This window comes from Eleutherodactylus coqui, chromosome 2, assembly GCF_035609145.1.
Source record: "Eleutherodactylus coqui strain aEleCoq1 chromosome 2, aEleCoq1.hap1, whole genome shotgun sequence".
Classification (NCBI taxonomy): domain Eukaryota; kingdom Metazoa; phylum Chordata; class Amphibia; order Anura; family Eleutherodactylidae; genus Eleutherodactylus; species Eleutherodactylus coqui.
Window position 1 is genome coordinate 117,777,862 of NC_089838.1, and position 17,386 is coordinate 117,795,247.

The following is a 17,386-nucleotide window of genomic DNA, read 5'->3' on the forward strand; positions in this document are numbered from 1 at the left end:
AAAATGGCATGATGCCTTTATTCTATGGTCGGTACGATTACTACCTGTAATTACTAAAATTACTATGATACCAAACTAGTATACTTTTTTTACTATACTGCTCTTTTTTTTTTTCAAAGACATTTAATTTTTTTCAATTACTTTCTGCCGCCATCTTCTGAGGACAATAACTTTTTTACTTTTCCATCGACGTAGTTATTTGAGAGCTCATTTTTGCGGGATGTCCTGTATTCCGTTAGTATGAATTCGGAATACATACGACTTTTTGATCACTTTTTATTGCGTTTTTTCTGGGAGACAGGGTAACTGAAAAAGTGCATTTCTGGTGTTGTTTTTTTTTTTTTTTTTCGGCCGACGTTCACCGTACGGGGAAAATAATGTACTACTATGATGGATCGTACTTTTACGGACATGGTGATACCAAATATGTATTTTTATTATATGATTTAGATTTTTTAATTATAGATATGGCAAAAAAGGGGTGATTTAAACTTTTGTAACTTTTTAAATTTTTTTTACAATAAATAAAACTTTATTGCTCTGATTTACACTTTTTTCTTCAGCCCCTCTGGGGGAATACAACATGCGATGCTTTGATTGCTCCTGCAGTATAACGTAATGCTATAGCATTACGTCATACTGCAATTTGACAGGCAGTCTATCAAGCCACCCCACATGCATGGCTTGATAGGCAGTCTGCTAAGGCAGCCCAGGGGCCTTTCAGAGGGCCCCTGGCTGCCATGACACCTGCACGGCTTCCCCGATCTCATCACGGGGGGGTGTGCCGTACAGGGGATTTAAATGCCGCTGTCAAAATTGACAACGGCATTTAAAGGGTTAATAGACGTGATTGGCCGCATGGGACACCTAAGCTCATTATCCTCATGTATGTTTTATTCTGTAATGCAAACTTTGAAGTTTGACTGGGGAGTGAGCTCCAAGTCATGGTGGTGGGCCATGCCAGCCTCTCCCAAACTGCATCATGCAGAGTAACAGCTCTCTCCCCATGCACCGTGTCAGTCCATCTCCATGATTTAGGAGTCAGTTGCAAGTCAAATTTCAAGGTGTGTTTATTCTAAAATGTTGCAGCACTTTAGAATAAAACATATATAGGTAAATGGGCGAACCAGTCTCAGGTTCATGCTGCCCATAGAGAAATTAATGCAATTAATACATTAACTCATATAAATCATCAAGCTCAGTGTCTCCTCCTCTATTCTATGTTGCTCTTAGATAAGGTAGCACAGGAGACCTGGCAGAGTTGATTTAAAGGGCCATTCGATTTATTTTTTTTTCCATTCATTGTGTAGCTATTCCCCCATATATACATGTCAGCTTGTGTTACCTTGATTAATTATTCATTTCTCTGTGAAGCTCCCAGACTCTTTCTCCTCAAGTGGTCATGTGATCTCAATTCAGACCAGCTCAGATCTGCTTGGGGTTATGTGTTCAGTTTCTAGTCAGTTTCTCAGTCAACAAAATATCTGTGTGGTGGACCCTACCACAGAATCTGCCTGGAGGGGGACACAGACTCTCCTATCACAGTTACTGATGATGACACAGCTCCTTCACACAGTTATAATAGAGGAGATTATAGCTCATCCTTCTGCCTGTATACTTATGGTATGTAGCTTATTTAGGTGAATACAGAATGTAATGGCAGTGTACTCCCAGCAAGCAGAGATGGTACAGTCTCCAGCTGATCTTGTGATGCATCATGGGATTGATATGCAAGTGAAAGCAGGGAGAAATCTCTGTATCAACATGGTGCCGGATATGTATTAGGTAGTATGCTGTATTGCATGGGAGTGACTGCAATACACAGAGAAGATGTTCAGTGTGTGACACGCAATCAGGTGAGGTGGGCAGAGATAGAGAAATTTGTTTTCTCAGGAGTGGCCCTTTAATAAATTTACTGCATTTTACAACTCCTCTTAGTCATGTTGCTTTTTCTACATCTTTTCAAGACTAAGCAGGCATATAAATTGTTGAAAGCAATAAATTTGACACACTCCATGTATTTCACATTTTGGAATAGTTTTCCTAGTACATCTACTGTCTTTATTACAAGGTTGAACTTCCAGAGCACTGAGCAGTAAGTATTGTCATGGGGATTTTAGTGCAATCATCAGGCAGTAACCTGAAGCACTGATAACTTCGCTATTAAAAAGCTTTTAGGTTTTTTTTTCTCCAAAAGAGCCCTTTCTGTAAAACTGGAAATTCTTCTTTCAGTAGTGTTTATGAGTATACTTAAAACACTTATTGTATTAATGAAATTCACATCTACAGAATATAGAAAGTGATATTTGTGTTAAAAGCTGTATCATGACAACCAAATAATATGCCTTAGGCAGATAGACTACCCATTCATAAACCATTATGATGAAACTATAACACAACTTAATTATCAGTCAACCACAAGTCTTTATACAAAGTTCTTTATGTAATTACTTGCCAAAGATATTATACAAAGTGCTTACAATGTGGTATTCCGATACTTTGTTAACTTTTTCTATTGATGAGTCGCACACTGAACACTCAGTGACAGCAGCTCTAGGAATCAGCAGATCAATGGGGATCCAAGCTGGGGTGAGACGAGGCTTGGGTAGTCGGTGAGGATGGTGGACCCGTCCAGTGAGAATAGATGGGCCCTTCTTTCCAACATGCAACTGCGATGGCTTAGGCTGCAGGAGAGACCCACCTAGTAAGATGGATGGACCCGCCTCCTGTCTACTACCCATAGGAATTGGTGGTGGTGAGTCGTACTTCAGCCATCAGTGTCTTCACATCATGCTGATACTGAGGATGAAAGGACAACCCCCGGAGATTCTAGAGCACTGCTGCAGACACCTCGCGCTACAGCTGATGGCCTCACCACCACCAGGCAGCAGGCAACAGAAAGAAGCCCCTGACTGCCTCGGCTCCCCTGAAAAAGAAAGAAAAAGGTATATGTTAGCATACATATGCAAGGGTACATTACAATAAAAAAATATATATTTAGGCTCCATTCACATCTGCAGTCGGGGATTCGGTTTTCCTGTTCTGTCATGGGAACAGGAAAACAATGCCAACTGGGAATGTAATCCGACTGATAGAATCAAGCAGCACCTGATGACTCCCTGTGTATGAATCATTATGTTCATACATAGGAAGTCATCAAGTGCCTTTTGGCTCAGGCAGACAGATTACATTTCCAGCTGACATTCTGTTTTCCTAATCACGTGACAGAACGGGAAAATTGACTGGGTGCCATCGGGTTTCCATCATGCCGCCTGGCATTTCCACAGCCAGTTTTTTAGCAGCTTATTTTGTAACTACTGGTAATGTTTACACTTTCAGTAACTGTACTTACAAAGTGAGCCGCTAAAGTCCTATCTGCGGCCCAAAAAGGTTTGGCTATTTTTAATTTTGAGTATTATTACGGATCATGTATAGTTGAATATGTTGTCGTCTGTTACTGAAGTTGTGTTTTACCTGATGTCACTTCACAGTATACAGAACACTGATGACAGTGAGTGACTGAATGTTAACAGCTCCTTTCTTTTACAAATAGCCACAAGAGATCCAGATTTGAGGAAACCAGAAATCAGACCCTACAAAGTAGGTGACAAGGAAGAGAGTGAATGGGGAAAGAACAATGGAAAGTCCTCAGTGGAGACTAAAATCCAACAATACATCAGCAGTAGTGAAGTTGTGATCTTCAGTAAGACTATGTGTGAGAACTGTTCAAAGGTAATTCCTATCCACTCTTGCTATATATCATATTCATTCTGTTACTTGGTTGCCGAGATAAATATATGTCACCACCTTTCCCTTTAAAATAAAGATAATGAGATTTAGGAGTACTGTAGACCTTAGTAGGGTTGGATTCCCATTCATGAACTGTGACAAGCCAGTGCCTCATGCCGGAGCTGAACACAACTGATGCCACTTGGTGCAACAGTTCAACATCTATAGCCAAACAGGAAAACATTACATGCAACATTTTTCTGGAATAGGGAGACATTCGGCATCAAAATTGATGTGGAGGATGCCGTGAACTGTCCCACAGAAGACGATGGAGTTATTTTTGGCATCAGTTTCTCACTCCAATGCTAGAGGCAAAAAAAGCCGATGGCCAGGTATATATGGGAACCTGACCTAAATCTCTTTATATCTACGTGTATGTATATTTCTATTTGCATCTATATGTTTGCTCTGTAGATTTGTAAATAGGTGTGTATATCTATATAGATGTGTGTATATCAGTACATAGTCCTCCACAGCACCGCCCCGCCCTACATTGCTTCCCTTATCTCAATTCACCACCCAGTGCGCACCCTCTGCTCTGCTAACGAAATCAGACTAAGTGTCCTTTTAAGTCAAACCTCTCATTCCCACCTCCAAGACTTCTCCAGAGAAGCACCAGTCCTCTGGAACGCCCTACTAAAAGCTATCCAGGCAATCACTGACACACTAAACTTCAGGCGTGCTCTAAAAATGCACCTCTTCAGGGAGGCATACCACATCCCCTAAACCAAACCCCTCTGTACTCCGCCTGATAACATGCTCCCTGCCCTACCAACTGCAATTCCTGCTAGCCATAATCAACCGCCCCCTGCAGTCATACCGATTCCGCCACTATACGGCCTGACCATTGTCTATGTGTATAGCATCCCTCACTCTCCACCTCACCATACCGCGCACATCTCCAGCCCTTTACCTTCTGTATCACCCCATTATTTGTAGTATGTAAGCTCGTTGGAGCAGGACCCTCCCCCCGACTGTTTCCATCAATTGATTACTTCATGTAACCGTGGTCTGGTTTTTATTTCCCCTGTTTTGTGAGCGCTGCAGACTATGTTGGCGCTATATAAGTAAAGATGATTGATTAATAATAATATATAGATCTGTATATGTCTGTTATTGTGACTTACATAGAACATTAATGGAATGCTGTATGCCTGCAATGGTTGAGCACAAATAGGAGTCTAAATGGCAGCACTAATTGGACATGTATTGCTTGTAAGGGTTGTCTGAAATATTGACATTTTTTGTAATGGGGTATTATAAGAAAAGAAGGAATACTCACCGGCTTGATTCCCCACCATTCTGATCTTCCCTGTCAGACTTTGTCTACATGGTTGCAGTGGTGACATGCCCGAATACTCACATGATCATTGCAGCCAATCCATTGAGTTTGAGCTCATGGACTGCTGCCTCTACATACTCCGGTAAAATGTTTTCATACAGCCTTTGTTTTCTCAATGGTCACAAGACGTCCTGGCCCTGAGGTAGTAAAGCAGCCCCAAACCATGATGCTTCCTCCACCATGCTTCAGAGTTTGGATGAGGTTTTGGTATTGTTGTGTAGTAAATTCTTTCTCTAAATATAGCGTTGTGCATTTGTGGTAAAAAGTTCCATTTTTGTCTTATCTGTCCGTAGAGCATTTTCCAATAACTACTATGGAACATTCATGTGGTCTCATGCAGACTTAAGACAGGCCACAATGTTCCTTCTGTACAGCAGTGGTTTCCTTTGTGGTGTTCTTCCATGAACACTATTGTTCAGTGTTTTTCTAATAAAGTAAACATGAACTGAGGTTTTTGCAGTTTGTAAAGTCTTCTGTGGGTCTGCTGCTGTTACCATTTGGTTATATGAAATATAAGCCCTAACCTTAAAATAAGCCCTAGTTATATTACATAAAATAGTAATATCTTATCTAGCAGGCTTGGCCCAGGTCATTTCTGCTGCTCTCCAGAGCTTCAGCGCAGTTCCCACAGTCGTTGGCCTGTGTGGGCAGCCGATGACTGCGATAACCGCGCCATGGCTCTGGAGAGCTGTGGGAAGGACCTGAGCTAAGCCTGCTAGCTAAGTAAAATTAGACACCCCTTAAAATAAAACCTGGTGCATCTTTGGTGGCAAAAGTTAATATAAGACAGTGTCTTATTTTCAGGGAAACACTGTACCTCTTTAGGTTTACCCATTGTGCACTTAGAGTGATCTTAATGGGACCATGTGAATGTGGTTGATCGCTAGTGGGAATCAATAAGATTCACTAGTGTCCATACATATACATATTCAATAAAAGTAGATGGATGGTTTAACAATGTGAACAGATGCAAATTTCATATGCAGCTAACTTCTCTCCAGACCATGACAGTGTGTTATTGGTTGACTAGAACAAGCGTTGATTGTTAAAGGGGTTGTCCCACGAAAGCAAGTGGGGTTATACACTTCTGTATGGCCATATTAATGCACTTTGTAATGTACATTGTGCATTAATTATGAGCCATACAGAAGTTATTCACTTACCTGTTCCGTTGCTAGCGTCCTCGTCTCCATGGTGCCGTCTAATCTTCAGCGTCTAATCGCCCGATTAGACGCGCTTGCGCTGTCCGGTCTTCTTTCTTCTGAATGGGGCCGCTCGTGCCGGAGAGCGGCTCCTCGTAGCTCCGCCCCGTCACGTGTGCCGATTCCAGCCAATCAGGAGGCTGGAATCGGCAATGGAACGCACAGAGCCAACGGTGCACCATGGGAGAAGACCTGCGGTCCACCGTGGGTGAAGATCCCGGCAGCCATCTTACTAAGGTAAGTAAGAAGTCGCAGCAGCGCCGGGATTCGGGTAAGTACCGGACGTTTTTTTTTTTTTACCCCTGCATCGGGTTTGTCTCGCGCCGAACGGTGGGCCTATTGAATTAAAAAAAACAACCCGTTTCGGCGCGGGACAACCCCTTTAAGGTCTACACGACAAACAATTGATTTGGTTGAAATCATCCATTTTCATCAACTTTGGCCTTATGTGTATGGGCACTTTAAGATTAAGTCTGAGATTTGAGTTGGAAGACGGTAATCTAAGGATACAAACAATTTGTCTGTTGTCCACACCTTTACAGAAATCCAGAATGTCATCAGTTTGTACATGTTAAACAATACTGAATTAATGAACAACTTTCTACTTACATAAACACTATGCCCTCGGCAATTTCTGGCACATTTCATTAGCAAGTTAGTTCTTGCTTACATATTTTTATTAAAATCAATAGCATTCTTTAAATGAATCAAAACACAATGTAAGCAGTAATGTGCTTTGAAATTAAGCATTAATTCCATATTAACAGCTTTGGAATTGCTTCTTACCGCTAACAAAAATTGAATTAAAATTGAGCAGAATTGTCTTCTGTTACAAAAGGGTTCTACAAAATTTTTCAAAGAGACAGACAACAGATGGCAGCAGAAATAAAGCGGAATAATCAAGTTTGGTTGCTAACTTTTTAGGAACAATAAGCAGGCATGTTGTCTGCCCTGCTGTTCCCTAACTGAGTTATTTATTGAGCAAAATGTAACCATGTTGTATTGCAGCTTTATATACTAAAAGCAATCAAAAAGTATTCTGAAAGTCATGAAATGAAATGATCTTTGCCCGTAGCATCCACAATATTTGAGCCCTCCCATTCTAGCGACATTGACCCTCAGTGTTTCATGTTGATGCCCATACACAGTGAAATGAATTAAAACATACACTGATGTTCAGCCCACCCATATCCAATTCATCGCCAAGATCACATGGTGTGCCAGGAAGGATTCAGAGTGCCATATCCAAAGCAATATTGACCAACTACCTTGTTTCCCTGAAAATAAGACCTACCCCAAAGTAGTTCCAGCAACAGGCAATCCAATTAAAAGCTCCAATTTTTTTCATACAGTTGGAAAGAAAGAAACATGAGGCATATCACAACCTGCTATGCTTCCTGGAAGTTTTTAAACTACCTGAATAAAGTTTGAGTTTTTACCAAATTCAAGTGATGTTGGAACTTGTTGTTTTTTAATACAGTAAAATAAATGTGTTGTCAAATTTTGATTATAAGGTTTACCCCATTGTGACTCTTTGATCTCAGGAAACAAATATTTCCCTTTTCCATGTGTAAGGAAGTAGATGAATTTCGAGACATGCATAGTACAGAATTTAAAGGGGTTGTCTCACGCCGAAACAGGTTTTTTTTTTAATTCAATAGGCCCCCCGTTCGGCGCGAGACAAACCCAATGCATGTGTTAAAAAAAAAAAACGGGTAGTACTTACCCGAATCCCCGCGCTGCGGTGACTTCTTCCTTCTTCTTACTTACCTTAGTAAGATGGCCGCCGGGATCTTCACTGTGAGGTCCATTGCCGATTCCAGCCTCCTGATTGGCTGGAATCGGCACACGTGACGGGCGGAGCTACGAGGAGCAGCTCTCCGGCACGAGCGGCCCCATTCAGAAGGGAGAAGACCGCACAGCGCAAGCGCGTCTAAAATCGCCAGAAGAGGCGATTTTAGACGGATCCATGGAGACGAGGACGCCAGCAACGGAACAGGTAAGTGAATAACTTCTGTATGGCTCATAATTAATGCACAATGTATATTACAAAGTGCATTAATATGGCCATACAGAAGTGCATAACCCCACTTGCTTTCATGAGACAACCCCTTTAAGTGTCACCTGAAATGATCAAAATAGGCGACTATTTAATTCTAATAGCTTTCCTATTTTCAAACCCATTTTTGACTAAATTCGTCTTATACAATACTATATATCACTGACTTGATACTAGAAATTCTTTTTGCCATAGTAATTTATATATACAGTGAAAATCCTCCAAAATATCACCCCTTTGGGAAGACCATTGATCTAGGTCAGATTATTCTGTGACAGATTTTCAATTCCATGAATATTGTCCCTACCCCTCTAGAAGACCGACTTTCGCTTCTATTGATGAATAGCCTTCTTCAATCTTTCTACAGTGGTAACATTTAAAGACTGTTTTTCTTTCTAGGTGAAGGACCACTTTGATGAATTGGATATTCCATATTTCGCAGTGGAGCTGGACCTATTAAGTAAGATACAAAATAAGTGTGATGTTTTCGGTTGTTTAAATTGAGACCTGGTGTAACGATGAATCCTTAAGGCCTCCTTCACACGGGCGACAAAGTCACGCGATTTTGTAGCATTGCTACAATGCTACAAATCGCATGTATGTGAAGCCCATGGTTTCCTATGGGTTCCTTCACACATGCGATGTTTTGTAGCATGCTACAAAATGACACACAAACCTCGCAGGTCCGGCGATATGCCCGCGACACGCGAGGTTTTGTAGCCCATGTTTCCCTATGGAGCCTTCCTCCCTGTTGCATCGCAACACACGAAAATGCGGTTTGCATGCGATGCGATGCAACTTTGACAGTAGCAAATGTCAAAGCTTTAATCTAAGCCCTAACTGCCGGAAAAAAAAACCAAAAACACACATACATCACCTTAGACAAGCTGTCAGCTCGGCCGCAGCTTCTCCCCAGGTCCCGGCACTGATCATCTTCTTCTCTTTTGGCCGGGGATTCAAAAATCCCCGCCTTCTGGAAGCACTGGCTGTGATTGGCTGACACTTAGCCAATCACAGCAAGTGCTTGATAAATGGCATGGATTGAACCAATCACAGCCATTCTTCGAGCACTGGCTGTGATTGACTAAGTGTCAGCAAATCACAGCCAGCGATTCCAGCAGCCGGGGGTTTTTCAATCCTCGGCCAGAATATGAAGAAAAGGATCAGTGCCGGGACCTGGGGTGAAGCATGTGATGCTACAAAGTCGCGCAATTTTGTAGCGTCACATGCAACTTTGTAGCGCTACAAAATCGCGGTATTGCTGTGAGAAAATCACAGCGATATCGCTGCGATTTTCTCGCAGCAATGCGATGTCGCCCGTGTGAAGGAGGCCTTAGGCTTTTTTCAGGTAGCAGCATTATTTTGGGATTACTAGTTAAACTGTATATTCATGTTTGTGTATGATTTTAGAGTTTACATATATCATAAATCTAAAAATTTGAGTAAAGCTACAAACATTTGTTTTATTTATTTTGATACACAGTTACAATATAATAACATTACAGTCTGGACTGGCTCTGAGCTATAACATTATAATTAGCACAGCCCAATGTAATCCATGCACATATTTCCAACTTTTCAGGATACTCAACTGGAGCGCTCCCTGCTGCTTCATTTTCTGCTTTAGTACACTGCATTCTTGAAAGTGAAATCTGTAAACTAGGCACCATATACTGTAGTTCTAATTGCTTGATAGGAGCTTAGGTAAGTTTTAAGTGGTGTGCCTATTACTAGTTTGTTGCCCGTTTCCAATGACTATCAGCTAAATTGTGAATGCTCTGTGGTAGAAAATTGCACATTATTTGTAAAGTTACTCGACTGAAACTCCACAAAGCTTATGTATAAATCAAAATGCTTTTTTTTGTTTCACAATTAAGGCAAAACTTGCTTTAAAGTATGGAGGAGCCCTAAGAAACCCCATTAACTCCTAAAATATGGTTTTGCTGTTCAAACACATATAGATCCATCCCAAGATATCTGCCAAGCATCTAACTCTAAAGGCCCATTTCAACACGATTATCGCTCAAAAGCAATCTTTTAATGATAATCATTGTGTGCATTTACACAGCAAGATGATCGTTCAAAATTCGCTTAAATGGAAGTTTGAGTGACAGTTTTGAGCGTTCACTTTGCATAAGCTTTTAAATAGCTAATTAGCTACTTAAGAGTTTATTAGTGAGTAAATGAAGGCTCCCGCTATATACAGAAGACAGCTGGAGCACTGTCTTCTGTATACAGCTGCTGTGTTCTTTGACCGCTGAGCTGGTATACAGCTGAGTGCTCCGAGCATGGTATGCAGAAGACAGCTGAAGTGCTGTCTTCTCTAAACAGCTGCTGTGTTTTCGGAGTTTTCAGCTGGTATCCAGCTGAGAGCTCTGAGCAGGGTATACAGAAGACAGCTGCAGTGCTGTCTTCTGTATGCAGCCGCTGTGTTCTCGGAGTTTTCAGCTGGTATACAGATGAGTGCTCCGGGCAGGGTATGCAGAAGACAGATGAGGTGCGGTCTTCTGTATGCAGCTGCTGTGTTCTTGGAGCGAAATATCAGCTGAAACAATACCATCAGCGGTATCCCACTGAGAGCTTAGCGCACGGTGCTGATAAGGCTCATCGCTGATTTTTAGCTTGCTAAAAGTTAGCGATGAGCAAATGGTGCACGAAAAGTGCATGATGGCCATGCGTTTAGAGTCGACACAACGATTATCACCCAAAAGATGGTGTTTAAGCAATAATTGTTGTGTCTAAATGGGCCTTAAGTAAAATATGCAAAATATGTGGCCAAACTGGACTGGTCCTGTCATTTTTAGCATAAGTTGCTGCATGGTTGTTGATGAATTACTGAAGGGGTTCTCCTGGACTTTTACTATGGATGACCTATCCTCAAGATAGGTCATCAATAGTTGATCAGAGGGAGTCCACCATGCATAATCCTCGTCGATCAGCCGATTCTCGGTACCAATAGTTAAAAGTTTGCCATGGCAACAACATATGATGATGATACAGTAGATTTTGTTTTCTAATCAGAATGCTTGTGAAAATCACAACATGCCACATATCAAGGGGCAACAAAATGAACAAAGCCAAGGGGGCATAAGTAATAAGAAACACTTATGTATAAGTGGAATATGTTATTTTAGACTTTGTGTAACTTCTGAATAAATAATTTCAGACCTAACCAAGATAGTTTAACTATGATATTGTGGACCTCAATTGATACAATAATGTACTGCATGTGACAGAGTTGTTTAATAATGTGGATTTTTATATTCTTTTACGGGTTGCACTTGAATAACTTGTCTTTTTTGAGCCAAACAATTTTTTTAATTATGCAATTATGTAATCAGTGCAGAAACATGTGGAGGAAAATAGCATTTCTGAAAACTATTTGCATCTTTTGTACATAACAGCCTAAAGGGTCTCATTGGGATCATAATGGTTGCTCTACTTAAGAGTTCCATCTTGTCTTCCTGTAGGAGTGTGTGTGGTTTTTTTGTTTAATTTTGGGAATGTTGTTTTAATTGTCTGTTCCTTAAAGGCCAATGTGGAGGGCTTGGGGAGTGGCTAGTTCTGGCGCTGTTGCCACAATTTCTGGTACCCGGAAGTCGCAAAGGCGTGGTGAGATGCCAAGGCGAGAGCAGCAAATGCAGGGTATCTCCACCACCTGTGAGAAACGCAATAACCAAATTGTTCTATGGATTGCCAATAAGAGAGCCTGTTAAAAGCCCTATTGGCAGAAAGACTCTTCCCTCCTCGCCAGATTCTGCTTGCTTCCTGGGCTCCTTCCGCCGAGCCTACCGAAAGAAAGCATAGTCGGCTGTTAAAACTACTCTAACACGGTAGGACTGCGGTGTACGGAATCTCCTGGCAGTGAATATATGTGTTTATTTGCTGTTTGAAATGGACTTTTAGTAATTCCGCACACTCGACCTTTTAAGAAATTGTTTGCATCAACCTGGATTCCATGAGCTATTTAACTTTTGCAGCACATTATGGCCTACTGTATTTGGACATTCATATTAAAGTTTTGTCACTGAGCTTTATGACCAAGAAGACGAGCTTTATTGTGTTTCCCTATAGTTACCAATACTTTGCCATGCCCCAGGAACACTTTTAAGAATATCAACACTTGCCCTATCTTTTGCCGAGGTACGCAGGAAGCTCACATAGACTTCAATGGAAGAGGAAAAGAAAGGGATTGGGAGGGAGTTATCCTGCGTACAGTGCTGGGAAAAGAACACAGCTGGCCTGATTTAAGCATAACTAGTCATTCCGAGCATATTACAGCGATCGATGGTTTTCATCGCCACTGCATATTTTTTTGCCGACACGCAGCACGTACAGGCAAACATAAAAATGCATACAGTCGTGTGAAAGAGCCCTTAGTGTAACATAAACCGTATTCAAAGTAATCGGAATGTATCGGGAGAGGAGGAACAAATAGCACCTCTACCAGGCTGTCTTTCAGACAATTTGCTCCATGGGAAAGTTATGCGGTGGGTATATAAAGTTAGAGGAAAATAAAAGAACCTGCGACCACAGAGTATAGCCGACAGAAAAATGATTCAAGACTCTTGTGATATTGAAGACATCACATAGTAGAGCACACATGACAAAATGATTGCAGAGATCACCAAGTAGAGAAGATAAAAGAAGATCATTGCAGATAACCACATAGCCCAGCAGCTGCAGGGAAACATTCCAAACAATTAAAAGAGTTACAGTTTAAATTACTTTAAACTTTCCTTGTCTGTTGCTCAGATTTCCCCACAGGGTAGGGAGGGGGCAGTGGATTATCTCAGGAGCTGCAATGCATTCCCATAGAGATGCATAAAAAAAACACTGATTTGTACTCTAGGGCTTTTTCACACAAGAGTATATCGGCCGCATATTCACGGCCAGTCGATATATGCTACCCATCTGATGCATTGGTTTCCAATGCATCAGTTCAGATGGACGTATTCCCGATGCATAAAAACGTCTGGCCGGCAAAGATAGCGCATACGGTGCGCCTTCCACTCGGATGTTTTTACTTCTTTGGCTGGAATACGGCGGCCTGCTGCCATAGGCTCCTATGGGAGCCTATAACAGCTGCTAGAGAAGGGAGGTGGAAGGAAGTTTAGCAGTGTGACAGCTAAACTCCCTCCCTCTTCTCTTCCCCCTCTCTGCCCCTTGCCAGCTGTCTGCAATGAGAGGGGGCTGGACAGGGTGGGAGCTAGTGTGCTAAAGTCCCGCCAACTCCCCCTTGCCGGCAGCTCTTATAGGCTGGAGCGGAGAGAGGGAGAAACTACCTCTGCTAAACTCCCACCCCCTGGCTGACGGTATCCCGAGGCTGTGGCATATATACATCGCAGCCTCAGCCGTCTAAACAGGCGTTAAATGTCGTTCATGTGATTTTCTGCCCCGCTGGGGCCGTGACACGGCTGGCTAAAAATCTTCACGCCCCTTAATCTAATGTAATGATCTTTTAGTAGGCACCATATTGAGCCATTATTTAATACATATCAGTGCTATTTCAGCCTTTATGATATATGAAAAGTATTTTGCTATAAATGTAATGTCAGTCCTACTTAAAAAATAGGGTGTATATATATTTAATTTGGGGTGTAGTTTAATTAGAAAGGGTGAGGTCAGTATTATTATGACCATGGTGAAACTACTAGTTATCAATAAAGAGTCGCCAATAAGCAGTAATTACATTATTATTTTCATTAATGATATATTTTTTAAATGTACTGATTCATCAGTTAGAAGAATAAACTATTACAGCAGGAAAGCACCTAGTAAGTCTACTTGGGCACGAGGCCGTCTATTTTCATAGCTTAGGAAAGTACTGAGGTTTTAAATAATAGACTGTGGAATAAACACCTTCAAGTCCACTCACACACAAGTGTTTATAAAATGCAGCATTTTACAGCGTTGAAGCATCGTTGTACTGCAATTTTGTGCAGTAACAATGCAGGCAAGGCGAGCTGATGACGTCACCATTTTTTCTCCCTTCCGATCGCATAGCAAGCAGCGTTAAAAACACTTGAAAACGCTGTACACAGAGTTTTTAACACACCCCTTTCATTTCATTGGGCAATGCAGGGCGTTATAAACACGCTGCAATGCTAAAAAAAAACATACAGCATTCGCTTTAGCGCGCCCTAAACACTCTGCGCTAAAACGCTTGATTGAGAGGCCCCATTAAAATGAATAGAGGCTTAGTGCAGAGTTTTTAGTGGGTGTTGAAAAAGCCCGCTAGACCCTGTAAAAAAAACGCCTGTGTGACAGAGGCCTAACTCTTCGGCCGTTCTCACTCTCACCGATCTTTACCGCGATTACTGCGGTGTCCCGATTTCAATCAGGCTTCACAGACCTGCACTCGAACGTGGCGTTTCCAACGCTGCGATTTTCAAGCACTGTCTGTTCTATTTTCACGCCTTGTAGCGCACCTAATCATCCATCATAACGATGGGTGCATTAAACAGTGCTGTTGAACACTGTACCATGCCTTCAAAAACGCTGCTTGAAATCGTGGTAAAATGACGCGGTTTCGAGCAGCGTTTATCTTAATGCCTGTGTAAGAGTGGCCTAACACCACCTGACTGAGATGCCCTCAATAAGAGAAACAAACGAAGATTCTTGCAGTTACGATACTTTTAAATGGTTAAGTAAAATAAAAGAAATGATATTGTACCAAAAGTTTTCGAGACTAAGATTCTTTTCAACTAACACAGTCCCACATAAATGGCACATTTTTGCGGGCGACCGTGACCATCTGTGGCATTGGTTTCCAATGCAGTCGTTCATACAGATGATTTTACGGCACGTAAAAACGTGGAAACATGAAAACGTGACCGAAATACGCGCAGACGCATATACGTTGGGCAAAAAGATAGTTCTAGAATAGAGATGAGCGAATATACTCGCTAAGGCACATTACTCGAGCGAGTAGTGCCTTAGCCGAGTATCTCCCCAGGGGCCGGCGGGGGCGGGGAGTGGCGGGGGAGAGCGGGGAGGAACGGAGGTGAGATCTCTCCGCTGGAACTCACCTGTCACCCGCGCTGGTCCCCGAATCTTCTAGAACTATGTTTTGGCCAATATACACCGGCAACTATATACTCCTATGAGCAAAAAGAAAAAGAATTCCTCACCTATGCATCAGGTTGTACACGCTCCCGTCTTATATTCAGACTGTATTCTGTCTTCCAGCAGGAGTAACTTTTCCATCCAGTGCCGTTCGATCCCAGCGGCTTTACATTGTAGACAAATACACAGCAGGAGCTTGGATGTTTAAAAGTTAAAAACTCTACTGCTTTTATTTAGTTTGTGCTCGTTACAACAAAGTTACTAAATATGCCTGGAGGACACGTTTCGATCTCCTCTCCAACTCCTATGGTAGCAGGGGAAAAAGGGAGGGGAGGCTGCGAAAAGCAGGTGCCTCTATGTAGGCATTAGAAGTCATTCAGAATAAAGCCAAGCAAAGGTTTTCTGGGGTGTGATGTATTTTTTTCGCTAAAACCATGCTCGACGGTCGTGTGAATGGATGAAAAAACGCTAATTACCCTGGCGGAAAAAAGTCCTTTCACGTGATTTTATGGCACCGGCGAGAAAACGTAAAAACGCATATGCTCATGTTAAAGAACCCTGAGATGCAGAATTATATGTCTGCAGGTTTAATCACATATTCTAATTATGGTATATTGATCTATGTTCTTGAATTACTCTGCCATGGCCCAGGAACATTCACCAAGCCAACATTTATTTGGTTTTGCCTACAAATTCCCACTTTGGTTTATAAGGGCTGATTACATGAAAACAAACCCTGATACCTTAGGATGCATTTATCCACTGTACATACATGGGGAGGTTTAGGCACCTTTAGGGCTTAGTCACACGGGCGCATTGGCATCCATACACGGGCGCCGATGCGCCTGTGTGACTGAGCCCTTACTGCAGGAAGAAGACTGCTGTACTTCCAGACGGACGACTCCCTGCAGCGTTGAAGAAAGAACACAATGAAGCCGGTCACATGTTCTTTCTTCCGGCGCTGCAGAGAGACGTCCGTCCTGAAGTGCGACCGTCTTCTACCTGCAGTAACATGGGCCGATGCGCCCATGTGACTAAGCCCTTATACAGTATACATAACTGAGTTTTTCAGTATTCATATATTAGCACTTAAATAAGCAACCAAACTTGTAATTGTTCTTATAGTCCGAACAGCATGTTTAACTACTTCAAAAGCAAAATATGTGGCCCTTTTAAAAACAAGAACATCTGAAAGGGATTATCATATTGTGTTTTGTGCTCTGTCACTCAGTGCCTCGTGCTCAGAGGTGACCAGATGTTTGTACCTCTAAAATTGCCAGAAAACTAATTATATCCCTCTTCCATGTAATTATGCCCCGGTTCGACTGCTGAGTATTAAAGCTGATCCCCACCTTTATTAAACTTTTGGAAGATCATTATCTGTGCAGTTAATTTAATCAATATAGATGTCATTCAATGTCTAAAAGTTTGGTTAAAGTTTGGGTGAATCATAGATTAGCAACTGCTATCTCTATATATAAGAATGAATAGGACCTCCCGTTTGAAATATTCACAAAAAAAAAAAGAAACGCGACTGGCAAGATGTCATATATTTTTCTGTGTATAACAACCTTTTCTGCCATTGCTCTGATATTTGCATGAGGGAGGAATGTTTACTATCCCTGGTTTTGCAAACATCATGAAAAATACATCACCTAAAAGCGCTGTCCGGCGGCTCTGGCGCTTGTTCTCTCCCTGGCACTGTTCTTTATTTCTTATTGCCTGGGATTAAAAAATCTCTGCCTCCTGGAGGTTCTGCCTCTGATTGGCCGAGCACAAGGACCAATCACAGCCATTCAATCATTGCCGGGCAGCTCTTTTAGGTGATGTATTTTTTAAACTATTTTTTCATGCAGCTCGGGGTTATTTTCAGGGTACGGCTTATATTTAAAGCCCTTCCCCTGCGAGGGTTGCTTTCATCCCATT

The 17,386-nt window shown here is 41.9% G+C and overlaps 1 protein-coding gene across 1 annotated transcript in view; it reads left to right on the top strand.

The window, feature by feature from the left end:
- TXNRD1 (thioredoxin reductase 1) overlaps positions 1 to 17,386 on the top strand; it is a 72,905-nt gene that overhangs the window by 17,200 nt on the left and 38,319 nt on the right. Inside the window, exons 2-3 of the mRNA XM_066591442.1 lie at positions 3,554 to 3,732; positions 8,792 to 8,852. Of these exons, the coding sequence (XP_066447539.1) occupies positions 3,554 to 3,732; positions 8,792 to 8,852 (240 nt within the window). The remainder of the gene's footprint in view (positions 1 to 3,553; positions 3,733 to 8,791; positions 8,853 to 17,386) is intronic.